The following is a 22,809-nucleotide window of genomic DNA, read 5'->3' as shown; positions in this document are numbered from 1 at the left end:
AAGCATCATGCGGTCGATGAACGCGGCGGCCGTAGCCGAGGGCGTCACCCATGCCAGCTGGTACCAGAGAAGCGGCAGGCAGAGGGTGCGGAGAATGACGACCTTGCCAACGAGCGTGTTCGACTTGTACGACCAGAGCCGAAGCCGATCCGCAAACTTGTCGAGGGCGTAGTCAAAGCGGGCGTGTGGGCCAAAATGAGGCGCGACCAAGATCCCGAGAGCCTTGGTTGGTTGCGTGGGCTGGACCACAAGCGGCGAGAGCGCGTCCGAAACCGGTGCGTACGTGAGGAGCTCAGTTTTGTGACGGTTCAGGCGGAAGCCGGACACTGCACAAAACCGTTCGACCAGGGCGAGCTGCGTGTGGAGCGCGGGTTCGTCCCGTGCGATCAGTTGCGTGTCATCGGCAAAGCAGCTTGCCACGTGGTTGACCCCACCGATCTGGACCCCGAGGTCCGGCCGGCGTGACAATATATATTGCTCTCCGAGGCTAATATCACGCCACTTTCGACCGCACTGCAAAGTGGATCCGATCTCAGTGGTGTCATTGACATACTAGTGCGAGTCGAATCTACCGGTAATAGCTAATCGACTCCAATGCCTGAATGCACTACGTACTAGGATACTAGGACACCACACTTGTCGCATTTTAAACTGAAACTTTATATAAACTACACACTCGGTCCTTACAGCGCTTCAACCATATTCATGAGGTCCCCGTCGCCGCCGTCGTCGTTGGAGCTGTTGGAGCCGTTGCCGTTGCCGTTGCTGTTGCCATCGGCCATGCCCATGCCGAGGCCATTGTCAAAGTCGAGGAGGTTCGAGTCCATCGAGTTGCTGCCCATCATGTCGTTGCCGTCGTTGCCGCTCATGCCGCTGCCGTACGCCGCCATGTTAAAGCCGCCGCCCATGTTGGGGTTGGCGCCATATTGGTTGCCGTAACTGTTGCCGCCGTTGCTGCCGGGCATGCCCATGCCGTAATCGTCCATCATCATCGAGCTGTTCTTGGCCATCATCTGCTGGTAGAGGTTGTTGCTGCCGCCGTTGGATGCCGAGGAGGGTGCGCCCGACATCGAGTTGCGCATCATCATCTCAAAGCTCATCGCTTGCGGGTTGCCGGCCATGCCGCCACCATTGTGCGACGGCGGCATTTGGTTCTGAGGCGTGTTGGACGCAGAGTTGCGCTTGTCCTTCTCGCTCTTGAGCTTCTTCAAATACGGGCGCACGATCTTGATGACGTACTTGTTGACCTTCTCGAGCTCGTCCAGGTGACGCGCCGGCGCCGACGACGCGTCTTCCGAGAGAATCGACGCACACAGCTGCACATATCCGAGAAGGTACGTGAGCTTCTTCTTTTGCTCGCTCTCGTTCTGGTCCTTCATGTGCTCGACGTACTTGCGAAACGCGTTGTGGACCGTGTTGACATCGGCGAGGTACTTGGCCTTGAGTTGCGCGTGCTATTATCCACATTCGGTTGATATCTCGATATTTGGATCTTGATAAAAGGTACCTGTCGCCAGTACTCGGCCGGGTTGGTATTGGCGGGCGGGCCGCCGGCCATCTGCGCCATGAACGACTGCTCGTTCGGCTGCGGTGACGGGTTGCTGTTGCCCATCTTGTTGGGCTGTTGATTTTGCTGCGACGGCGGCATCATGTGCGGCGGCTTGTTGCCTTGGTTGAGACCACCTTGCTGCTGCTGCTGCTGCTGCTGCTGCTGTTGCTGCTGCGGGTTGAGCGGCTGCTTGCCGCCAGGCCCCTTGTTCGGGCCATTGTTGTTGTTGTTGCTGTTGGCGATATTGTTGTTGGGGCCGTTATTGTTGTTGGCGCCTGGTTGTGTGTGCTTGGGCGTGTTGGCCGAGCTCGGGCCGCCGCTGTTGGAGCCCGACGTGTTGGGAAACGACGGCCCATTCGACGTGTTGATGTTGAGGCCCGGCGACTGGCCGTACGGCGGCTGCTGCATGTACATGCCATTGGCGTCGCGGCCCGGCATGCCATGGCCCGGCATCATGTTGTGGCCCATCGGGTTCATGTCGCCCGCCTGCGTCTTGAGGTGCTGGAGGCGCTTGAGGATCTTGTTGATGTAGTCCTCCTGCATAAAAGAGGTCATGAGAAGACGTCGAGGACAAACGGATGGTGTACCTGGGTTTGGCACTCCTTGTACAGCTTGAGCTCAAACCATGCAACGTTGATCCAGAGCGCAATGCCTGGCGGGTCCGTCGAGACGCGGACCATTTCGTTGTACATCTTGGCGATCAAGTTGGTCCGGTGTTCCCTCGTAAACTGCGCGCGCCACTCCATGTTGGCGATGCTCTGGCCGTTCGATGGCGGCGCGGCCGACGGCGGCGGGTACGACGCGTTCGATGGCGGCATCGCGTACGACGAGGTCATGTTGGGCGCGTTCGCACCACCTTGGCCCATGTGCATACCCATGTTCATGCCGTGGCTCATCTGCTGCATCTGGGGCATGCCGTTCATGCCCATCATGTGGTGGCCATGGGGCTGGCCGTGGTGCGACGGCATGTGGCCGCCCATGCCGGGCATGCCCATCGGGTTCATGGCAGAGGGGTTGCCGCCGCCGTTGCCGCCGTTGCTGCCGGGCATGCCCATGCCCATGCCCATGTTCATGGGCATGCCGCCGTTCGCCATGCCGGGCATGTGGTGCATGCTGGACGGGTTCATCATGCCGCCGTGGTGGCCCATGTTCGGGTTCATCGAGCCGGCCATGTTGGGGTTCATGCCGCCCATCGAGTTCATGTTCATGCCGCCGCCCATCGGGTTCATGTTCATACCGTTCATGTTGTTCATGCTTCGTACGCCCCGCGGTCCGTCCCCTCGGCGAGTCTTCAATGGAAGGTGCCAAACACGAAATGAGAGTATAAAAATTCAAAAGAAAAATACCAAATTCCACGAATCGGCGTGCAGTATGCATTTTGACCAATCAGCGCGCAGAGACGACACCGTGATCCGGCAAGGTGTTTTAAACACCATTTCATGCCCGCATGTCGTCGCTCACCAAGATCTCACCTGCTCGCGGCCAATGCAACGACCGCCGGCTCGCACCGCGCCAAGCACGCAACATACTATGATGCCCAAGCTCTCCATGCTCGTCGCACCCATATCGCGTCGTCGAGTCCAACAGTATGCAACTGAGAAAACTGTTCCAGTCTGCAATCTGGATCAAGTGCTCGCGAAATTATCCTGTCAGCGGGCCATAAGACGCACCACTTCGTGTCTTCTACATACTACGCAGTTGTCGCAACGCATCATGCAGGTTGTTGTTGCGTAAGAACACCTTTGCACCCATCCCGATCGAGTCGGGATGCGGGTATCCGATAGGTAGACACCGCCAATCGTCGACACGGGCCGCAGGACGGTTGACGGTGTGCTACTACGTCTGTAGCGTCTTGTCATTCACGCAGAAGGAGCAGTACGACTTCTTCGAAAGCGGGAAGGCTCCAAGTGCCGGGTGGAATCTCAGGCTGCACTGCCAACGAGGATGGCATCGCGTTGGTTTCAAGTGCGTCGTCGCGAGACACAGAAGGTGCAGCACGACGCTAGTACACGCGGTTTTCATCGATGCATCTGCAAGGCTGCCGTCGGGCTTGCGACGGCACGGCTCGTTGGCCTGCTTTCAGCAAGCGCTCACGACGGTGGCGCGTGTTTTCAACATGTTTGAAACATATTTTGTTTTATACACATCGCGTACAGCAATGATTCTCTCCCTCCTTCAAAGATCCGGATAACAAAGCGTTACTCATGCGTGGCGTTGGTCGGCGCATCCGGATCGTCTGTGCCTATCAAGTCTCCGAGGCGCGCGGAAAGCCGTCGGAAGCGACTTGTTCGACCCACGGGCAGGCTGTCGTGTGTCTACCAGAGATCTCTCGACACAAAATGCCATTGTATAGACGTGTGCGGTCGCAGGGTACAATGATGGCACTGTGGGTTCTTTGTGCAAGACCACCGGAATCCAGTGATGAAATCTTGGGTTCATCTTCGGTTTCCGTGCTCCATGCAACAAGACAATCATGACATTCCACAACATTTTGACGCACTAGAGCGTGTGGTCGTAGACACTAAGAGCTGTGAGCTACAAGCTTCTACGCGAGCAGTAGCTTCGCGAGTTGCCGTTGGTGCCAGCCCGGTGGTATCAGTTCTGAGAGGGGAGATGGGCATTGTCGCTTCAAAGGCAGCGTGCGAGGATTGGTGCATTTTATCCGGTTTCATGAATGTGAGCCAATGAAATGGCATTGTTTGGATCGTAGACAGGCAGCAACAACGATCCCGCCTTCGCTGCGTGGTCGATCCCCCGTGTGGGGCGCATCGTCGCATGCAGTCCTCGTTTAAAGCACTCGAGTACACGCCTCTCTTATGATAGCACCTCGCGCGACACCACGTTGTGGAGATGTCGGTCGCCACATTGACGCGTCGTTGAAGGTAAACTCCCTCCATACCAGCCATTACATGTTGAATGCGACGTCGAGGTGTTTTTCACGTCGACGTGAAAAACAGTGTGCCACTACAACCCACCAGCATTTAAACTTTCATACTACTCTTTGTAAGGCCGCGTGGGCGCGAAAAATGATGTGGACTGGACGTGTGAAATATCCACTTTGCACCGAGAAAATCCCTCAAAGCAAACGCAATCACTATGTTATCATGGAAAGAGCAACTTCAACAGCAAAGATACCAACCCATCAGGGTCCGTCGTTGGTCGTCATCGCCCGCGAGCGTGGCGTCCCGAAAGGAGACACGCAGCACGGAGAGACTAGCGAGCCATCGCTGACTGTAGGAATCGTCGTCATCGGGTTGAAGCGCTCGAAAGCAAAATCAAAGCATTCGATTCGCTAAAATTAGGGACGTTTAGAGTCTTAACGCAGCCAATGGCCTTGCGCGGACGACCAGTAGACAACAATGAGCGTCGATAGCTTCCTCGTCGGGGCGTGGGCGAGCACGGAGGCCTTTGGCAACACGGCGCTGGACTGGAGCGAAGACGTCAAGGCAGGCAAGGCCGAGCTCCATTTGGCGTTCTCGGCCGACGGCCGCGTCACGTTTCGCATCGAGCAGAGCACCAAGACGTACCGCCACGTGCTACCACCCGAGAGCTCGTTTACTTGCGACGCAGCGACCTCGACACTCAAGATGCACCAAGACCTATCCGGCTTGGAATGGCACTATCAAAGAGAAGACGACGCCAACCTGCGGCTGCGCCTCGTCGGCGCAAAGCGCTTTGGCCGCTGCAACGGCGTCGACGTCATCTACCTCCGCCGGGTCGCGTAGTCGTAAGTACCCCTCAGCAAATGCAGCATGGGCATGACGCACGCTCGTGTTGTTGTCGTCATTATGAGCATGGCGCATTCTGGGTCGTTGCCGCAACGAGGTCCATGCGTTGATATGCCTGTATGAGGCGTCCATCGCGTGGATCCTGTCTCTACCTTTACAGAGCGAGCCATGACGAATGGGCGTAGCCACGAGGTCGACCCGAGCTCGATTCCCACTGATTGCAATGCGCACCATACCACGCACTACAGACAGTGGCTATGTTGGCGACATGATGATTGTTATCGTCGTAAGAAAACAACTAGGGCGTCGGCGTTGTGACGTAAATGTCCGTCACATACGGGTACAAGATGCAGCCGTCGGCGTCGATCTCGAAGTCGGCGGCGTCGAGGATCGCCATGACGTCGGCCTTGACGCGCGCTTGGACATCGGGCGTCGCGGTCGAGATGTACGACTTGGACAAGACGCGCTCCCAGATCTGGTCTTTCGACGCCACGGGCACCACTCGGCGAAGGCACGTGTGCGAGAGCGGGCCAAAGAGGTCCGGACTCGCGGCAAAGACGTTGGCCCACTTGCCCGTCCGGTACTGCGGCGCGACGCCGTCGTACGCTTCATAGATGGCCCGGAGCTTGGCCACCCACGGCGTGGTCGCGTCTTCCATGTTCCAAATGAGCCCGAGCGAGCCGTTGGGCTTGAGGACCCGGCGAAACTCGACGAGTGCGTCGCGGTTGTCAAACCAATGAAAGGCCTGTGCGATAAACAGTGCGTCTTGGGAGTCGTCGGCAACGGGGAGCGCCGTCGCCGTCCCATCGACGCAGCGCACGTCCGGGAAGAGCGCTTCGAACGTGGCGCGCATGCCCTGCAACGGCTCGACAGCAACGAGGTTGGCAATCTTGGCGTCGTTACGCAAAAGCGACGTAAACTTGCCCGTGCCGCTGCCAATCTCGAGCACGGTCGCTGTCGCCGGGTCGAGCGACGGCGGCCAAAGTGCGGCGAGCGCCTCGCGTGGAAACCCCGGGCGCGCCTTGTCGTAGAGCGATGCGTTCACAAAGCCATGCTTGGCGACCGCGTGGACAGCCTTGGTCGTCATGACTGCAATCTCAAAAGTGCAATCTCAAAATAAGGTCAAACGTGCTCAAAACAAGCCAAACAGATGGCGACGTGGGTGCGAGGAACGGGGCCCCTCGGACCTGGAACGGATTCACAGCTCATGATTCAGCTCATGCATGATTCATAGCTGGGCAAGACCGAGCCTTTACGAGCCTTTGTTTCCATTCGAGATGCGATCTGAGGTTGCCCATCAAGGGCAAGCAGTACACTGTACATGGCCTCAAAATGGTCTCGGAAGAGGGCCGCCCATCGAAGCTCGGACCTCGAGTGAAAGGCAATAATCTTGATGTTTGGGCAGGCTGGAACGCGAGACGTGGCGGCGAATAGCGGTCGGTGGGAGCGACCGCGATCACGCCGTTCGAGCCGATAGATGCCTACAGTCGCTGATCGAGATCTACCCAACTTCATGGATGACACTCAGCGGTTGAAACGGCCAACAGACCATGGTCAAGAAGCGACGAGCGGGCAAGGCCAGGGACGGCACGAGCAGTAGTAGTACCATTGCCATAGCATATTGCATACATCAGCGGTCGCATAGAGACCAAGCTCGATGTACAGGATCTCTCGGGCAACCAAAAACAGCTCGCGCTCGACACGTGCGCGATGTGCTCTACCTGCACGGTAGGATGACTGGTGCTTAGGCTCACGCAGCAGACGAACCTCGACTTGGTCGCGCGCGTCGACGAGCTCAAGCGTGAGCTCCACACCGTCACGCTTCGCGCCAAACGCGACGTGGCGGACAAGGACCTCGTCATCTCAGACCTCCAGCTCACGATTGACAAGTACGTTGCTGCTGCGAGATCGTACGACGCGGCTCTTCTGGCAGGCTTGAAAACTACATTTCGAATCTGCTCACCGCCCAAGACGATCGTGGCGACGACGCGGCGAATCCGCTGCAGCAAAAGTACGTCTGGATGGCGTCCGAAGCGGCGAAAGCGTCGGCCGCGCTGAGCCAAAAAACGCGCGAAGTCGACCGCGTACGATACCGCGTCTGGCTCGCTTGCTTACAGAAGATGCGTAGCTCACGCGCCGCCATGAGGCGTATGAAGCCCAGATCGGTCAGCTCCTAACGCGCGAGCATCCAATGCCACTGACGATTCCAGACCTCGAGCGACAGCACGAGCAGGTGCGCGATGGCGGCGACTATGGCGCATGGAGGATGTACATACGTAGATCGAGTTGCAGGAGCAGCGAAAGGAAGCATGGTGCCACTCCTTCTCCAGCTCGTGACGAATGCGACACCGCTGTCGCCGCTGCACACGCAAGCCCTCGACCAGCTCCACCACGCCCTCAAAGACTCGAAACAGTACATCATGGTCCACGGAGCTGCTCGTGTGCGATGCCAAGCCACCGTAGAGTTCCATTGTTTCTGAGCGCCAAGGGTCTGGACTGCGTCTGCGCCGCAGTGACCAACGCGCACCACAGTGACCGCACGCTTTTGGTAGCGACGACGGCGCCGTGACGCCGAGTCGTCATCGTTTGTCGTAGCTCGCCGTCAAGATTCTGTGGCGCACGAGCTTTTATACACCGTACGACTGCGCGTTTTTGGCGTCACCGGCAGCTTATGGAACGATGGCATAGGGCGATCGCGTCGCTTCGAGACGCCGTACGGCCACATGAAATGCTCTCGACACCAACGCCGTGGTGCAATAGAGCGTTTTCAGAGCGCTCCTGCACGCGATCAAGAGCGTTCCGATTGCGAGCTCGACGCAGCTGTTTGGTTTGACCAATCAGCTCTTCCGCGCGACGCTGCCATCGCCGCCGCACTGCACCCCAAGCGCACTCGGTCGAAAAGCATCGCGCCTTGAAGCCGTACTACGTTGATCCCGACAAGGAGCTCCATCGTTCTGCGTAGGTGTACCTCGACAGCCTCGGGTTGTTGCGCCATGTCGTGCTACCTCATATTGCCGCCGAAACACCGCATTTGGTGTCCATGACGTTGCAAGCCATGTACAAATTGCTGCAACTCACACCGCTGTGCGTCCTGGCGCTCGCCGAGACACCCGACTTTGGTGCGTCGATGCTAACCTCCTACTTGACAGCCCCCGAGACCCAGGTAGCCGCTTCGACGTTCACATACACTACACTGCAGCATACTACCTATGGAATAGCTTGTCGTGCTGCGTATCCTTCACCTCTACGTCCTGCAACACGGCGTGCAAGCCATCCCCGAGGTATATATCTCGTCCTGCGTCATGTCGTCGACCGACGAGCCACTAGGCAGCCAAAACCAACGTCGATGCCACCTACCACGCGTACTCGTCCTTCTTCTACACTTTCATTCGACAGGCAGTTCCCGCCTAGGCTGGCCCACGACAGTTCGCTGGACAAGGGCGCCCACGCCGAGGTGCTCAGTCTCCTCGACACGTGGCGGGCGTACGCCTACGCCCCCTTTAAAGACGCCGAGACGCCAATCCTCGACCACCTGCCCATCTTACACACCACCGCGTCGATAGCTCCGCGGATTCGCGACAAAGATGCATTGAGCTGCACCGAATTTCCCGTCGCGACCCGCCTCATCTCGCTTTCCGCCAGTCTCCCCGCCTTGTAACATGCATCCCACCAAAAATCAACTGCAACGCTGTCTGTTTGTGTATTGCCGCGCTAGACACGTCCGAGTTACGGCAGCAGGGCATAGTTGCGGCGCTTCAAGTAGGTCCAGAGCAGCTACACAAGAGGAAAGAGATCGTCGTCATCCGTCCTTCCATTTGGCAGCAGCTACCATGGGCACGGCCGCGGCCACGCAGACAAAGAGCACGCCTTCCACGCTGCTCGCCAGCGCATGCGACATGGTCGTCGCTTCCAGCGCCTAGTTCCACACTGCGTCAACCTCTACCCAACGGCACCGAGATACGATACCATCACAGCGAGCGGAGCCATTGGCGGTGCCGGGGCAAACGTCCAATGACGTGGCACGGCCTGCGACGCGTGCACACCTTGACGCGGGCCAAAGCCAATGTGCGTGATCGAGAGCGGCGGCGTCGATGCATACGACGTGTGTCCGCTGCCAACGTGCGTGGTCTCTAGGACGAGGCCGCCGTCGACAATCACGTGGCCAGGCCCGGCCGAGTAGACAAAGGTGCGGTTGCACGCCATCGCGCCAGCATCAATCGTGCCATCCCCGAGCATCGACACGTCGTGGTTGGCGCATGTCACCGCTAGTATGGTACATGACAACCTGTCCATTGTCAAAACCGACACGCACCGTGCTGACGCGATGCAAAGGCAATGTCGCCTGATCCCGCCATGGTCGAGCGCAGAAAGGGCGCCGAGAGCGTGCCGGCCTCGAGGTACACGTCCCCGTCCGACGCAGCAAACGTGCTAGCCGAGCCGTTGTGAGCCAAAAAATGACCAAAAATCAGAAAAATGGAAAAATCGCACCGCACGAGGTTGGCGTCGAGGTGCGGCGTGGCAATGGCAATGGCACCGGTACCCATGGCCTTGACCTCGAGCGTCGTCTGCACCGCAAGGCGCGACCGCAGCTGCACCTGCACCGCGCCCGACCCATAGTTTTCCAGCGTCAGCGAGCCAATCTCGAGCGGGGGCGCCTCGTTCACGTAAATGCTGCCCGTGGCGCGCGCCGTCAACTGCACGTGCGAGCGGCGGCCCACGTCATCCGACGGCAAGACCGAGCCATGGATTGGCGGCAGCAGAACCGTGTCGGCCGTCGTCGACAGATACCTACACCGACATATGAGCTATTCGCATCGCCTACCGCGATAAGTACCGCAAGCGGTGCGGCTGGTGGAGCACGACGTGCACGAGGCTCGTCAGCGATGGCGCCCACGTGGTTGCTGCGTTCAACGTCAGCACCGTGAGGCCCTTGCGCAAGAGCAGCGTGTCGACGTCGAGCGGGCGTGACGACTTGGCCGTGTACACGCTGCCGTAGAGGTGCACGGTGACGAGGTTCGTGTCGTTGGACGGCTCGTACGAGATGCAAACACGCCCCGGGATGCGCACGAGGAGGCCATCGATCGATGACGTGGCATTGTCAGCGCCCACCAAGAGCGTGCGCACAGGCGTCGCGGTCGGAAACTGAATCGTCGCGTCGCGCGAAAGCATGCTAGGTAGATGATTGTTCAACGAGGAGGCAAACGGACAACTGCCACCTCGTAGCAACCGCACAAAATGATGGTACGAGACTTGAATGGGATGGTTCTTCTTTGATGTACATTGACTACTCCAAGCATAGAAGCGGTGTATAGAACGCCCGTTCGCAGCGCACGCTGGGCGGAACGTGCGCTTGAAAGTCGGCGCGCATCGCGGCCGCGTGCTCGGCGAGGTACGTGTCGACGGCGGCTTGCGACGGCGCCGTGTACCGGCTTCGGAACGTCGTCGGGTTGCACTGCTCAAACTCGGCCTTCATGAAGCAGCCCGTCGCAAGCATGTCCTGGAGGTGGCCGCCACGCATGTAAGCGAGCAGCATGGCGACGCTCTCGGCGTCGCAGTAGTTGGTCACCTCGTACACGATCGGTGTTGTCGTCATCGTGCCGGCCTTTCCGAGATTGCCGTTTGGCTTGTTTTCGGCATTTTGGGACCTTTTAAAGTGGCATGTGCCGCAAATACATCTGTTTTTTTTGCCATATCGAATGCTCGGGTGCTCGTACACCGCCGACCTCGCCTGGGTCGCGGCCACGGCGACCGCGTACGCGACAGGCTCGGCCGCTGGGCTTGGCCTCATGGCGTCGCTAGGCGTCGCCTTTATGATCACGTGGTACAGCCTCCGGACGCTCGACCGGTACGCCTTCACGGCTCTTTTGCACGCCGAGGTCGGCGTCTGGGCGTCGTCGCCGGCGCTCGCCGTGGCCCTTCGCCTTGTCGACGGCGCCTTCCACATAGCGCTTCCGTGCTATCTGCTCGTCAAGTACTTGGACGCGATTCAGCTCTGGATGAGCCCCGTGTCGCTGGGCTTGGTCTACGTCGTGCATCACCCGAGTGTGCCGATGCCTGCCATCGTGTCGCGCCTGTACATCGTTATCCTTGTGCGTGGCGCCTCTGATGTCGTGAGCTAGGTACCTTCCGTACGAGTTTACGCCGCCACGGCCGCCGCAGTTTTGGGCCGCGCTCTACAAGATGGAGCTGCTCTTGTGTACGAGCATCCCGCTCTTGGCCTGCCTCGTCTGCGCCGTAAGGTGGATCGATACGCTTCTCGACTGCAACACTTGTGCTAGCGCTCGTTCTTTATGTACTCGCTGACGCTGCTCATTGGCGCCATGGTCATGACAATGCAAGTGCTGCGGTCGCTTCTCCTGCCCAAGATCCGCGGTGCGGCCGCCACCATCATGCACCGCCTGCTCCAGCACGGCGAGATCCAAGTCGCCAACCCCGATGATGCAACGACGACCGTTCCGGATACGCCGTGGGTACGCTTTCCCTTTGCTTGCCATATCCTGGCACGATGTCATTTTTCTGCAGGACATTGTCGTGCAAGACCATGCGTTCTGGCTCGACTGGATGAGCGACGGGCTCGTCGCGATTGGTGACTCGTTTGTCTCGGGGCAGTGGGAAGTCAACCCGAACGGGCAGCAGACGCTCGACTCGATCGTGCTTCGGCTCTTGACACTGCCCGTGGAGGCGCGGCGGTGCGTAGTTCTCATCCCACTTCCATCGTATGCATGTGCGTCGCGTGTAGAGAGATGTACCAGTCGTGGTACGCACGCGTCGTGTCGCTGGCGGCGCGCATCTTTAGCTACCCGCCGTCGTCGGCCGGTCTCATTGGCGCGCCGGTACTTAGTACTCTTACGTTCGGACCCCTAGCGTCAAGGTGTAGGTGGCCGAGCAGTACGACGTGAGCGCGACGTTTCGCCAGCCCTACATGGCGTCCAGCCCGTATTTCTTCCATGGGTTTGGCCTCTGGGCATCGCCGCACGACAGCATCGTCGAGGCCCAAGAACGCACGTTGCACATGATGGCCGAGAAGCTCCAGCTGCAGCCCGGCGACCATGTGCTCGACCTGCACCTCGCGTCGTGCGGCGGCGTTGGCGTTTTCTTTGCCAAGTATTACAACGTGCACGTGCTCTCGATCCTCGGGTCGCGCGCGGACGAAGGGATCGCGGCCAAGATTGCACGCCGCGCCGGGCTCACGGACCAAGTACAGCGCCTCGTGGTCGAGCCCGGCCTCGACGTACGACGCCTCTACAACAAGATCCATTGATCGCGACGTGCCTGTATGGGATCGTAGGTGGCCCACGCGCTAAGCACGCTTTTGCCCAAGCGGTTTCAAGCGATTGCGGCGGCCCATGTCGTTGAAGTGCTGCCAGCGATGGAGATGCCGCGGCTGCTCTCGCTGCTCCGGGACAAGTTGTCGCAGAACGGCCGGCTCTTGCTCGACTTTGTTGCGTCACCGACGCGCGCCAACACCCATGCGTGGTCCAACAAGCACATTGTGCCGCGGCAGCCGTTTGTGGCCGTGTCCTACTCAACGGTACAATCCTGCGTTGGAGGATCCGGGTGCTAATGTATGTATGGTCGTGAGGGTAGGTCAAGGCGGCGCTCATGTCGGTGGGCTGGACGATCCTCGAGGCGCATTCGTACGCCGACCACTATGACAAGACGTATGTGGCCTGGAACGACGCGTTCCAAGCGACGTGGACGGAGAGCTATGTGCGCGAGCTCCCAGAGAGTTTTCGCCGGACATGGGAATTCTACCTCCTTCACACGGCCGCGTGCTACCGCGCTCGGAACCTCCAGGGCTACCAGGTGACGCTGCAACCGTCCTCGCTGTGAGACGACGAGCCATTGTACATTCCACTACCACTTCCTTTGCTTTCTTGCGAGCTTGAACGGGGCTGTCGAAGATTTACCACTGTACTGGAGGATGACGGACCTGTCGGGCGTCGCCTGTATGCTGCGTAAGCAGGCATCCACAGGCGTGACAACCGAGTCGTGTTGGACCTGTCTACCCCCACTCGCACGATTGCATCGGGTGCTGCCAGGCACAGGCGCGCAGCGGCGTGCAGTATCTGAGACGACACCGCCAACAAACACTGGACGTCGTCGATGGATCAGCATTCGCATCGCTGCAAATTGATGGCGAGGTGTCGTGGCCGGCGTTGGCAGAGTGCAATCGTGGGCCACGAATAAGGTCAAGGTACACTTGGCCCTGTTGATGCTACATCCTACGCGCTTGCAGCGTGGACCGTGACATGTCGACGGCGCGGGTCTATGCAAGTGTCGTCGCGCGGCCGTTGTCGAGTCGCCGTCATGTGTCAGCACCCAGTGGCCAGCACCAGATAGAAAGCGCTTTGGACGCTGTCCTTTTGCCGTCTTGCCATGTACTACAAGACGAAAGAAAGCAACGCACAAGTACGCGTGCCACTTGGACGGCTGTGACCGCCTCGCCCAGGGCCACGGCCTCTAGCGCGTCTGCCACACTGCGTCGCCTAGGACCGAGGTCGTGGCTTTTACATCAAGCACGGCGGTGGCTGGATCTGTCTTGCAGACGGCAATGTAGCCCACGTGGAATCGACGCCGCCATCGGTTCGCATCCTCCATCATTGCGGTGCATACAAACCACTTTTCACATGGAGTGGGATGCTTGCGTAGACGATATATGGCAGCCGGAATCATCGCGTTTTCCATACACTGGCAACGGGAAAGACAGCGTCTGGATTACTGTACCTTGCAGTCACGCACCTTGGCACAGATTCGGGTCATCTGAAGCTGCTTCGAGACCCGTGGCCTCGATTCGGCGCAGATGGACGACCTGCGAACGGGCGGTGTGAGTCTGTCCTGCAGAAAGGACACCATTGATGGCTCGGCATCCGACGCTGCACGTTCCCGACGACTTCTTTCGTACCCAGCAGGTTCGCCGAAGCGTCTATGCCGTGGGACGAACGACGAGCTCAACAAGTTTGGCAATTTGGTGCCGTGCCATGGGTGGTACCGTACGTCCTTGGGCCAACAATCGCCGGATCCATCGCACATAGCGGCTGCATTAGCACCGCATTGGCCACATTGCGGTGAGAGACTGGGCCGCTCCCACGTCATCATCCCCCGAGCCATAACATCTGGTACCGTTTACTCATACAACGTCATAGAAAGACAGGTATTTAAGTACCGTCCATTGCTGGTCGTGGCGTGAACACGCGTTGCAGCTGTCGTTGCTGCCCGCCAGACGAAGACAGGACACTGATAACTAAACGACTTGGTATCCTGCCCTTGTCATTTTCATTTTTCCCACGACGACGATGCTTGTGACGCTGCTTCTCAACGAGACGACACCGCCGACGCCACTCTTTCGGTCCATCCCGATCTCGTTTCTGCTGTGTGCGGAAGACACGATCGACGACGTCAAGCCGCCCAAGAAGAATGTGCCCAAGTACTGCTGCAACATGGACGGCTGTGACCGCGTCTCGCAGCGCTTTGGACTCTGCCACCGCCACGGCGGGAAGCGAGCGTGCAAGGCACCCAACTGCGAGTCCAAGGACCGCGGCAGCGGCTTCTGTATCAAACACGGCGGCGGCCGGCCCTGTGAGATTGCCACGTGCACGAAGAAGGTCCGGCGAAAGGGCGTGTGCGCGCAGCATTTTCGCCAGCTCTACCACGCCTCGCCGTGACTTCAAGTCCCAAACCCCCACACTACTTCTTATTTAGTCGATCGACACTCTTTTAACGACAACTTGTGCGCCTTTTTTTCAAATCTTCCTTCTCACGGTGCTGCAGCTCTGTGATGACTACTGGTACCAATAGAGCCACATTGTATGTACGCCTATGACGACGTCGCCGCGCCGTGCTCATCCACAAGTCGTCCAGTCGTCCCTCTAGCCGATCTTACGCGCTTGCGTCTGGCATTGTCTTTGGGTCGAACGCAACAACCGTGTCTTTCGCTCGACGCTGACGCAACTTCCCGCTGCCGCGCTCGCGATCCGGGCAGCAACTACCGCACGACTGCATATCCGGCACTTGGCTCGTCGCGCTGTGGTGCCATCTCTTGACGCGTCGCTGGTTGCTCTCCGTGACGACCCTAGGTGTGCACGCTACTTGGTCCCTCGCACAATCTCGAATCACGACCACTAACGCTCCTCGCTGAAGCACCGGCCAAGCCTCACGAGCGCATTAGGAAGTCCACCATATCTTTATAATTGCATGTAATATAACTCAGTTCAACAACATTGTGTGTACGCTACATCTGCTCAAGACAGGCACGTACGTGCGATTGCGCTTCTGCCAGTCGAGGTGTCCATGCAACGGGAGCGGTAAGCGACCGACCGGCGCACCCAGCATCTTGCCCTTGTAGAGAGACACCGAGAGAGCCGCTATTTTGGAATCCATTTTGGCATCTTTGTACTCCACATGGCTGGATCTTGGCTGCAGATGGACGCTGATAACTCGGCGCACACCACCGAAATTGCTCCCGCCCAAATTATGTTCAAGTTGGTCCACCGCCAACTTCAAGCACGAGTTCCGGATACATGAAAGCATTACGGATACCAGTCACATCCAAGCGAAATGGCACTGCGCCGCAGCTGGCACCGCCCGATCCTCGGGGCTCGGTACGTCGCGCTGCGCCGACGCGGCTAATGCTGGCTCTGCTAGCGGCTTCTTTGACAAGGTCGGCCGCGACTGGGAGACTGCGTGGACGCAGCAGGTCACGCCGTGGGAGCTACAGGCCGTGAACCCGTCCTTTGTCGAGGGCCTTGCCCACGTCGAGAAGCGGGGCGGTCGCGCCCTCGTGCCCGGCTGTGGCTCTGGCTATGACATTCTGCATTTGAAAAGCAAGGCTGGGCAGCGACGGGCCTCGATATCTCGCCGACGGCCGTTGCCAAAGCCCGAGCCGTCGTTGGCGACAACGTCCGCGTCGCCGACTTCTTCACGTACAGCGCGCCCGAGCCCTTTGACTTGGTGTACGACTACCTCTTCTTTGCCGCAATCGAGCCAGAGATGCGCGGTCGCGCCGCTGCGCAGTTTAAAGCGCTCTTGCATCCGACATCCGGTGTTCTCCTTACGCTGCTTTTCCCGTATGTGACCGAGCATGGGGCGATGAGGAAAGCCGGACCGCCCTACGAGCTGTCACTCCAAGACTATAAGGACGTCTTGGAGCCGGCAGGCTTAACGCTGCAAGCGACGATCCAGCCGTCGACCAGCATCAAACCCCGTCGCGGGCGCGAGCTCCTCGCGTTCTGGGGCTGCACCCAAGAAGCTTCGTAGCCAGACGGGACCTTGGATACGAAAGACGACACTCTGTGTACGTGTCTCTTCTTGAAGTAGAAAATCAAAAGAATCACATTCCCTCTCGCGTCAAGTCGGCTAGTCTAGTTCGACGCGTGCACCGTACCGCATTCTAGTCGAGTGGATGGCTGGTATCGCTACTGGTAGTCGCACCCCAAATATCACAGCGCAAGTAAAGACGAGCGCGGGTATGCTCCACCTCTGGCCACTGGAAGAGATCGCGCAGGGTCTCGAGCCTGGATTCCCCCAAAATGTCGGTGGAAGGTCAGCGTAAAAACATCCAGGCGCATGAGCATCGCATCGATTGCACCGAGCGCGACACACGCAGATGCATCCGAGGTGGCCCCTTGCATTTATATTGCTTGTTTGTTTGGGTTTTCAGTGCTTGACCTATCGCGCAACAGTACTTTGCCGTCGAATGGCGTCAGCGCGCGTTTGGCTGACGTGCGCGGTGGCTATCCGCCATCCTGTTTTGCTGTAAACTTACTCCCATTGCATGCTTTCGTTTGTAGACGCAGTAGTGCATCCATTAGGCGATAAAGCTGGTCCACGGGACATTGTTTCCACCAATGCTATCGTCGCGCATGCCTATCAGTTCAAATAATGATCGGACCCTTCTTGGGGCAGCTCGTAGGCTCACGTTTTTGGTGCAAGGTCTGCACGCAGTTCTGAGCTCGAAGCAGGGGGAATGATAGTGTCGTGAAGTCCATTGAGATGTGTGTAGCGCGCATTCTTGGTTTCCCTCGTGGTAGTGTGTCTTTCCTGCAATGCTCAACAAGGCGTTTGCATGCGCAACACCACGGTGACGTTGCTGAAATGAGTTTGTAATCTGCATGCAGTATTGTATTCATTTCCGGCTCGCACCTTGCTTTCTGATTTGCCATACATTGTGCGTGTTGCCGTAGTGTGTGTTGATTGGTTCTATTTCTTGTCGCCAACTCAATTGGACCAATCACTGCGCGGTTTGGAACGTGCAGCAACATTAAACATCAGTCGAGCGCGCAGATATCGAAATAAAAGCGTGACTCCAAGCGCTGGTGGGAGCGAGATCCGTGTCTTGGTACCCAAGAGCTCGTGTGATAGCCGAATGAGTGCTTGTAAGTGGGTGCTTGTAGCCACTACGTTGCTTACTTCACAGAGCAATGAGAAATTAGCACCGAGGCCAGTAGATGATGCTTTCACCGCCATTTGCAGTCCATTTGCAGTGGCAGCTAATGGGTGAGATTTCTACTAGCGTCGAAGCATCGGATCCCACTTGCATTGATATATTTCGCTAGCATGTGGCTTCTCGCGCCGTGGTGTCATCGTTTGCCAGGTCGCTCAACACTCCTCGCCGAGACGACCCTTGGTGTGCGCGCTACCTTGTTCCTCGCATAGTTCCAAATCACGACCACTAACGCTCCTCGGTTGCCACAGCGGCTTGCTTCACGAGCGCATTCCAAAGTCTACCATCTTTCGAAATACATGCTCAAAACTCATTTCAACCACAACTTGTCGTCCTCAACTACTTTTTTCGTGCTAAATGGTTTGTGCACCAGCTGCCGTTTTGGCCACGTTCTGCGGTCGACTCAGTATCGGGACAACACGAGTCCGCCCCCGTATCGAGTTTGTTTGGGGGTACTAACTCCCTTTCATTCTTCCCATTCACGTATCAACTTGAAACAAATCCAGGACGCTCCACCACGATATGTTAAAAGTTCATGTCATCACTACGCGAGTCGACTTTGCCGTAGCATAGTATGTCACCGACGTACATCGTGGTCGAGGATCGAGAGGAAGAGGTCGTCGCCGTTGCTGGGAAGAGAACCGTGCGCGCTTCGACGCTCGGCGTGCTTCCGTACTCCATGCGCAGTGCTTCGAGGGTGACGTCTGGCGACTTCATCGAGGCGGGGCGGCGCCGGCGCTCCGAGACCGGAGGCTCAATCAGTTGGAGGAGGTTTTCCCGCATCGTGCACGGGTGGTACTGCCGGTTCTGCTTGGGGTCGACGATAGTACTCTCAAAATCATCTTCAAAGAGTGACGGCGTGCCTTCATACTCTGCACTTGGATCTGTAAACGGACTGCGAAGTGTGTACTCGACCATAGAGCCAACGCACGCATTGCAGACGCGCTTCTGTGGCTCGGCCGTGCAGCTCTGCGTGCAGTGGCGACAAAAGATCTACATAAACTCGAAAATGAGTACCCGTCGGTCCACTTGATCAAAGACCATACCTCGCCGCAGATGGCGCAGTTGTGCTTGCGGTGCCATTGCCGAAAGAACGATGCGAAGCTCTTGTGGCAGCCGGCGCAGTGACTGCGGCTATCGCGCTGGACCTTGATTGAGTCTCTGGTTACAAACCTCTGGTAGTCCGCTCGGTACTCCTACCTCGGTGGGACGGCCCTTGACTCGCGACACTTGGATCGAGTGGTGGATCGTTTGGAGGCGCGCCGCGCGCTGGCGCACGATGCGCGTGTGCAGAAAGGATGGGACGCGCCCCTTTAAATCCATATCGACGATCGCACGCACTTCGAGGACGCCTTGCACCGTTGTTTCTGTCACCACGATCCTACATCGATATGTCTCGTTGAGGTTTCAAAAACAGTTGAAAATCAAACCCCGAGTTGTACATCGAGCCGCGGACGAGGCCGACCGAGCCTTCCATGTCGGGGCACGCCTCGTGAAGGCGGATCGAATGCTGGGAAATGACAAACGCGCGGGCGCCCGTCGGCAGTAGCACATTGTCGTGGACCTCGAGGAGGCAAAAGTCACGGTTTCGCAGCGGTTTCAGGCACTCGATGGCCATCCATCGCACAAAGATGCGTCGGTGCGCGAGCGTTGACGGAATCTCGAGCACGATCGCGCTGTCGACGACGCCGTCGTGGGGCTGCTTGAACGGCAACTGGCCTGGCTCGACCGTCGACTTGGTAAAGAGCGCGATGAGCTCTTGGAACGAGGCGTGGATCGTGGTCGAGGCCCGGAACGGTGTCGTCGCCGCGTCGTTATTGGCAGGTGGACCTTGAAAGAGGCGAAGACTTGGCGACTCGCGCACGCACGGCCAAAGCTTGGCGTCGTAGAAGGTCAGTTGGGCGTCGCAGAGCTGGCGGACGTTGGTTTCTGCGAGCGACTCGAGGTACTTGGTCTCTTGTGCCGAGAGGGCTTCGTAGCGAAACTTGGAGCTGGAGAGCGTCGTGCGTGGACTATTGGCCGAGGACGGCGGAGCGGTACGGACCATGGGATGAAAAGAAAGATGATGCGCTAGCAAGAAAAAAACGCGATGGGTCCGGTGCACTCTTTGTCGAGTTGGACACGGTGCAGCGTGATGAGGCCAGTGAAGGATATGTAGGCGCCATCATCTGCTACTTTGGCTCCTCCTGAAGTTAGTTGCCACCGACTGATTCTGAAGCAAGCATGTCGGAAAGGCGCACAAAAACGTGAAGTCCTCATCCGTTGAGGCAAGTAGCACAGAGTGGGACGTCCGCGCTGCAGTCGAAGCAACCGCAAGAGACATCGACGTCGACACTTTCTATTCTAAGTATGTATGAAATGCACTATAGTCACTCGCAATTGTCACGCGCAATGCTATGCATGCGCTTACACACCCGATCGAGGTCAGTGAAACGCCCGCCAGTTCAAGTCCGCGCGCTGCGTTTCTTTGACGTCGACTCCGTGCTTGATTACTATAACGAATGCATGGATGGACGATGGACGGTGCCATTCTCATGCAGGAGGAAAAGGGTCCAACGCTGCCACAGCAGCGAAATACGACGGTACTAACCCCTTTTGCTTTGCCATACAGGCGGTTGCCCTTCTACTAAACCTGCTAACGTTACTAAACAACATAATTGTACAGTACATACCAAGCGCATTTTGGGGCTTGCTTGGAATGCGTGCGCACGTCACGACGCTGGTTCAGGAGCTCAACGAACGGCGCTAAATTCCACGCACTCGGCAGCAATCACTATCCACTAACGGCATGATTGGTAGCAATGACCATCCACAAACTGCACGACTGGAGTCGTACCTGCATGCTCTATGGCGCCGACTTGAATTCGCGCCGCACAGCACTGGGCACTGCAGACGCTGCGTCACGCCTGAGCTTGAATACTTTGACGACGACCGCGTTTATGGCGCCAGCAACCGCCCAACGTCCTCGATCGCGTCACGACCCTCGAGCAAGGAAAGCTGGTCCGGCTGTGAAACTGGAAAATGCCTTTAAACAAGTTACCAAGCGCCGCTCGGGCTGAAATCGGACACGCCGACGAAACAAGCCGAGTAGTATGCATACACCAAGGAAAAAATCATCAAGTCGCGCTTCTCCGATCGCAACTTGAAACGTACACGCTCGAGCTGCGTAGTTGGTTCTATTGTAGCCCATATAATAAAAAGACAGGGTAAGCAAGCCGCCTTGATCGCAAAATCGATTTGCCGTCAGTATATCTCTCATGTTGCTTGGCGTGACGGTCTGGCGTGGTCGCTGCGAAGACGTGTAGTACTGGTAGCATTTTGGGGCGGTTTCACATCGCACGTGGGAGACAGGGGCGTTATTACGAGGTAACTGGTTTTTAGTTATCTTCAGAGTTGTTTACTTTGATGGGGGCAAGGGTCCGAGCCAGTCAATGTCTAGCTCGGGTACGTCCGGTACCCACGCCGGGTGTATCCACTGCTGGAGTTGCTGCCGGGTGACGTTGGGACTATACTGGCGACACGGCGATGCCATGCCGACATCGTACCCGCTCGGACCGGACGACGGGTACGGACTCCGAAAGCAGCCCCCCGTCGAGGCCCCCCAGCACGCATGGCACTTGCGACCTTTCGAGGCGTCCACCGTACACTGGCGGCAAAATGTCTATCATTCGTGTGAGACACATGCGTGATCATCATCGCATCATCGCATACGTGGCAGCACGACGTGCATTGAAAGAGCCGGCGTTTCAACGAAAAAGAGCTCTGGAAGCGCTTGTGGCAGCGACCGCACTCGCTTTGGTTGTCGCCGTACATCTACATTACATCCCAAGTCAAATCCAAAACTCCTAAAGTCAAACATCCACATACCGAAAAGTCGCCGCCCATCGACATTTTTGCGCGGCGGAGGTTGGCCACGGCAGCGTGCAGCGACTGGAGGCGTGCGACGCGCTTGAGCATGACGCGCTTTGTCAGCCATTGCGGTCCACGTCCACGCAGGTCCATGCTGAGGAAGAGCTGGACGCGGCACTGGCCCGGCGTGCCCGTTTCCGACACAATGAGACTATCAAACTCAATGTCAACTTGGAACGTGGTCGTGAGACTAGGACGTACCCCGAATCCGTGATGGACGCACGCACGACGTTGAGCGTCGCTTCATTGTCGGCGCACGCTGCGAACGGCACCGAATGCTGCGAAATGACGTAGGCGCGACGGCCAGTCGGCAAGATAATATCGTCGTGGGCTTCCAAGAGGCATGCATCGCGATTCCGCATCGGCGACGGACACGCGAGGGCGAGCCAGCGCACGAAAATGCGCTCGTCGGCGGCGACAGCATGCAAAATGTTGCTGTCTAATATGTCTTCGTACATGTGCTGGCCAATGTTGGCGCGCATCTCCTCGGTCGTGACGAGCGAGACAAACCCTTTGATCTCGTCCATGGACGCGTCGACGACCGCCGCGGCTTGGTACGTGCTGCCGCCTTGATCGTGAAAAATGTGCAAGCCTGGTGTTGCTTTCACACACACCCACGGTTCGTCGCGGCTGCGGCGCAAAAGGCGGTCGAGATTCTCGTGGGCCACATCTCGGAGCGTGCGAGGATCGTCGTCGTCGCCGAGGAGTGTCGTCGAGTGCAGTTTGTGCATGCGTGCCATCAGTTTCAAAAGGAATAATGACACCTCTTAATTCCGTGCGAAAGACACGATAGATATGTACGCAGGGACGTACGGAATGGTTCAAGCGTTGCGCCAGCCGGTCTGACGCCACGCGCCGTCAGCCGGTCGTGAACATTAAGATTCGTTGATCGTTCCAAGTTGCACTGGTTCGTCCTGTGCGCAATGCAGCTACGGATCCCGCTTTCCACACGATTGATGAGAGCAATCGAGGCTGCTATCGCTGTAGTATAGTGTACCATCTCAAGGCGCGAGCACCGGAGCGACGAACGCCGACGCAGCTTGAAAGTCCACTGGGACGGTGTTGGTATCGTACGCTGCTAGTAGGTAGTACTAGCATCGATGCAAGCCGAGCTGCAGCCGAAAAAGCTGTGTGCGAGGGCGAGAGGCTCGGATCTATGGCTTCAAGGACCCGCGCAGTGA

The 22,809-nt window shown here is 57.9% G+C and overlaps 12 protein-coding genes across 12 annotated transcripts; 6 read left to right on the top strand and 6 right to left on the bottom strand.

The window, feature by feature from the left end:
- Positions 1 to 623: 623 nt before the first annotated feature.
- Positions 624 to 2,854, bottom strand: SPRG_07791 (hypothetical protein). The gene is made up of 3 exons (XM_012346785.1): positions 2,137 to 2,854; positions 1,508 to 2,086; positions 624 to 1,454 (listed from the first exon to the last, which is right to left on the bottom strand). Exons 1-3 carry the CDS (start codon positions 2,800 to 2,802, stop codon positions 684 to 686), a joined length of 2,016 nt encoding a protein of 671 aa, XP_012202175.1. The 5' UTR covers positions 2,803 to 2,854; the 3' UTR covers positions 624 to 683.
- A 2,052-nt stretch (positions 2,855 to 4,906) lies between these two features.
- Positions 4,907 to 5,317, top strand: SPRG_07790 (hypothetical protein; the record flags this gene model as incomplete). The annotated part of the gene is made up of 1 exon (XM_012346784.1): positions 4,907 to 5,317. A coding segment is annotated over one exon (368 nt), but the record flags the coding sequence as incomplete, so codon positions are not given.
- A 211-nt stretch (positions 5,318 to 5,528) lies between these two features.
- On the bottom strand, positions 5,529 to 6,364 carry SPRG_07789 (hypothetical protein; the record flags this gene model as incomplete). Its single annotated transcript, XM_012346783.1, has 1 exon — positions 5,529 to 6,364. One exon carries the CDS (start codon positions 6,362 to 6,364, stop codon positions 5,576 to 5,578), a length of 789 nt encoding a protein of 262 aa, XP_012202173.1. The 3' UTR covers positions 5,529 to 5,575.
- Positions 6,365 to 6,827: 463 nt separating this feature from the next.
- SPRG_07788 (hypothetical protein) lies at positions 6,828 to 8,935 on the top strand (the record flags this gene model as incomplete). Its single annotated transcript, XM_012346782.1, has 14 exons — positions 6,828 to 6,876; positions 6,923 to 6,980; positions 7,026 to 7,166; positions 7,211 to 7,361; positions 7,406 to 7,545; positions 7,586 to 7,690; positions 7,741 to 7,825; positions 7,873 to 7,913; positions 7,966 to 7,990; positions 8,038 to 8,196; positions 8,240 to 8,440; positions 8,496 to 8,558; positions 8,605 to 8,639; positions 8,689 to 8,935. 14 exons carry the CDS (start codon positions 6,828 to 6,830, stop codon positions 8,933 to 8,935), a joined length of 1,500 nt encoding a protein of 499 aa, XP_012202172.1.
- A 68-nt stretch (positions 8,936 to 9,003) lies between these two features.
- Positions 9,004 to 10,446, bottom strand: SPRG_07787 (hypothetical protein; the record flags this gene model as incomplete). The annotated part of the gene is made up of 6 exons (XM_012346781.1): positions 9,004 to 9,051; positions 9,107 to 9,193; positions 9,244 to 9,542; positions 9,590 to 9,705; positions 9,766 to 10,065; positions 10,112 to 10,446. The coding sequence occupies 6 exons, from the start codon at positions 10,444 to 10,446 to the stop codon at positions 9,004 to 9,006; spliced, it is 1,185 nt and encodes a 394-aa protein (XP_012202171.1).
- A 74-nt stretch (positions 10,447 to 10,520) lies between these two features.
- On the bottom strand, positions 10,521 to 10,913 carry SPRG_07786 (hypothetical protein). The gene has a single exon (XM_012346780.1). It carries the CDS (start codon positions 10,868 to 10,870, stop codon positions 10,562 to 10,564), a length of 309 nt encoding a protein of 102 aa, XP_012202170.1. The 5' UTR covers positions 10,871 to 10,913; the 3' UTR covers positions 10,521 to 10,561.
- A 60-nt stretch (positions 10,914 to 10,973) lies between these two features.
- SPRG_07785 (hypothetical protein) lies at positions 10,974 to 13,173 on the top strand (the record flags this gene model as incomplete). The annotated part of the gene is made up of 8 exons (XM_012346779.1): positions 10,974 to 11,350; positions 11,397 to 11,511; positions 11,556 to 11,747; positions 11,800 to 11,966; positions 12,017 to 12,110; positions 12,155 to 12,508; positions 12,566 to 12,808; positions 12,865 to 13,173. 8 exons carry the CDS (start codon positions 10,974 to 10,976, stop codon positions 13,108 to 13,110), a joined length of 1,788 nt encoding a protein of 595 aa, XP_012202169.1. The 3' UTR covers positions 13,111 to 13,173.
- A 1,392-nt stretch (positions 13,174 to 14,565) lies between these two features.
- On the top strand, positions 14,566 to 15,014 carry SPRG_07784 (hypothetical protein). The gene has a single exon (XM_012346778.1). The coding sequence runs from the start codon at positions 14,574 to 14,576 to the stop codon at positions 14,940 to 14,942; it is 369 nt and encodes a 122-aa protein (XP_012202168.1). The 5' UTR covers positions 14,566 to 14,573; the 3' UTR covers positions 14,943 to 15,014.
- Positions 15,015 to 15,834: 820 nt separating this feature from the next.
- On the top strand, positions 15,835 to 16,533 carry SPRG_07783 (hypothetical protein; the record flags this gene model as incomplete). Its single annotated transcript, XM_012346777.1, has 3 exons — positions 15,835 to 15,878; positions 15,922 to 16,057; positions 16,102 to 16,533. The coding sequence occupies 3 exons, from the start codon at positions 15,835 to 15,837 to the stop codon at positions 16,531 to 16,533; spliced, it is 612 nt and encodes a 203-aa protein (XP_012202167.1).
- A 1,190-nt stretch (positions 16,534 to 17,723) lies between these two features.
- SPRG_20448 (hypothetical protein) lies at positions 17,724 to 18,043 on the top strand (the record flags this gene model as incomplete). Its single annotated transcript, XM_012346869.1, has 2 exons — positions 17,724 to 17,772; positions 17,832 to 18,043. Coding segments are annotated over 2 exons (261 nt in total), but the record flags the coding sequence as incomplete, so codon positions are not given.
- A 201-nt stretch (positions 18,044 to 18,244) lies between these two features.
- SPRG_07782 (hypothetical protein) lies at positions 18,245 to 19,766 on the bottom strand (the record flags this gene model as incomplete). Its single annotated transcript, XM_012346776.1, has 5 exons — positions 18,245 to 18,263; positions 18,309 to 18,712; positions 18,766 to 18,867; positions 18,920 to 19,100; positions 19,150 to 19,766. 5 exons carry the CDS (start codon positions 19,764 to 19,766, stop codon positions 18,245 to 18,247), a joined length of 1,323 nt encoding a protein of 440 aa, XP_012202166.1.
- Positions 19,767 to 21,071: 1,305 nt separating this feature from the next.
- Positions 21,072 to 22,359, bottom strand: SPRG_07781 (hypothetical protein; the record flags this gene model as incomplete). Its single annotated transcript, XM_012346775.1, has 4 exons — positions 21,072 to 21,380; positions 21,431 to 21,532; positions 21,587 to 21,779; positions 21,830 to 22,359. The coding sequence occupies 4 exons, from the start codon at positions 22,357 to 22,359 to the stop codon at positions 21,117 to 21,119; spliced, it is 1,089 nt and encodes a 362-aa protein (XP_012202165.1). The 3' UTR covers positions 21,072 to 21,116.
- Between the last annotated feature and the right edge of the window lie 450 nt (positions 22,360 to 22,809).

This window comes from Saprolegnia parasitica, assembly GCF_000151545.1.
Source record: "Saprolegnia parasitica CBS 223.65 unplaced genomic scaffold supercont2.31, whole genome shotgun sequence".
NCBI lineage: Eukaryota > Oomycota > Saprolegniomycetes > Saprolegniales > Saprolegniaceae > Saprolegnia > Saprolegnia parasitica.
The sequence above is the reverse complement of the archived record's forward strand: the minus strand, read 5'-3'. Positions and strand labels throughout refer to the sequence as shown.

Bases quoted from the DNA above. Each gene is read 5' to 3' on its own strand.
- SPRG_07786 (XM_012346780.1), bottom strand. From the start codon at position 10,870: ATGACGACAACACCGATCGTGTACGAGGTGACCAACTACTGCGACGCC.
- SPRG_07791 (XM_012346785.1), bottom strand. From the start codon at position 2,802: ATGAACAACATGAACGGTATGAACATGAACCCGATGGGCGGCGGCATG. The intron at 2,087-2,136 runs GTACACCATCCG...TCTTTTATGCAG, and splicing joins ACAAGGAGTGCCAAACCCAG to GAGGACTACATCAACAAGAT. The intron at 1,455-1,507 runs GTACCTTTTATC...TGTGGATAATAG, and splicing joins CGGCCGAGTACTGGCGACAG to CACGCGCAACTCAAGGCCAA.
- SPRG_07784 (XM_012346778.1), top strand. From the start codon at position 14,574: ATGCTTGTGACGCTGCTTCTCAACGAGACGACACCGCCGACGCCACTC.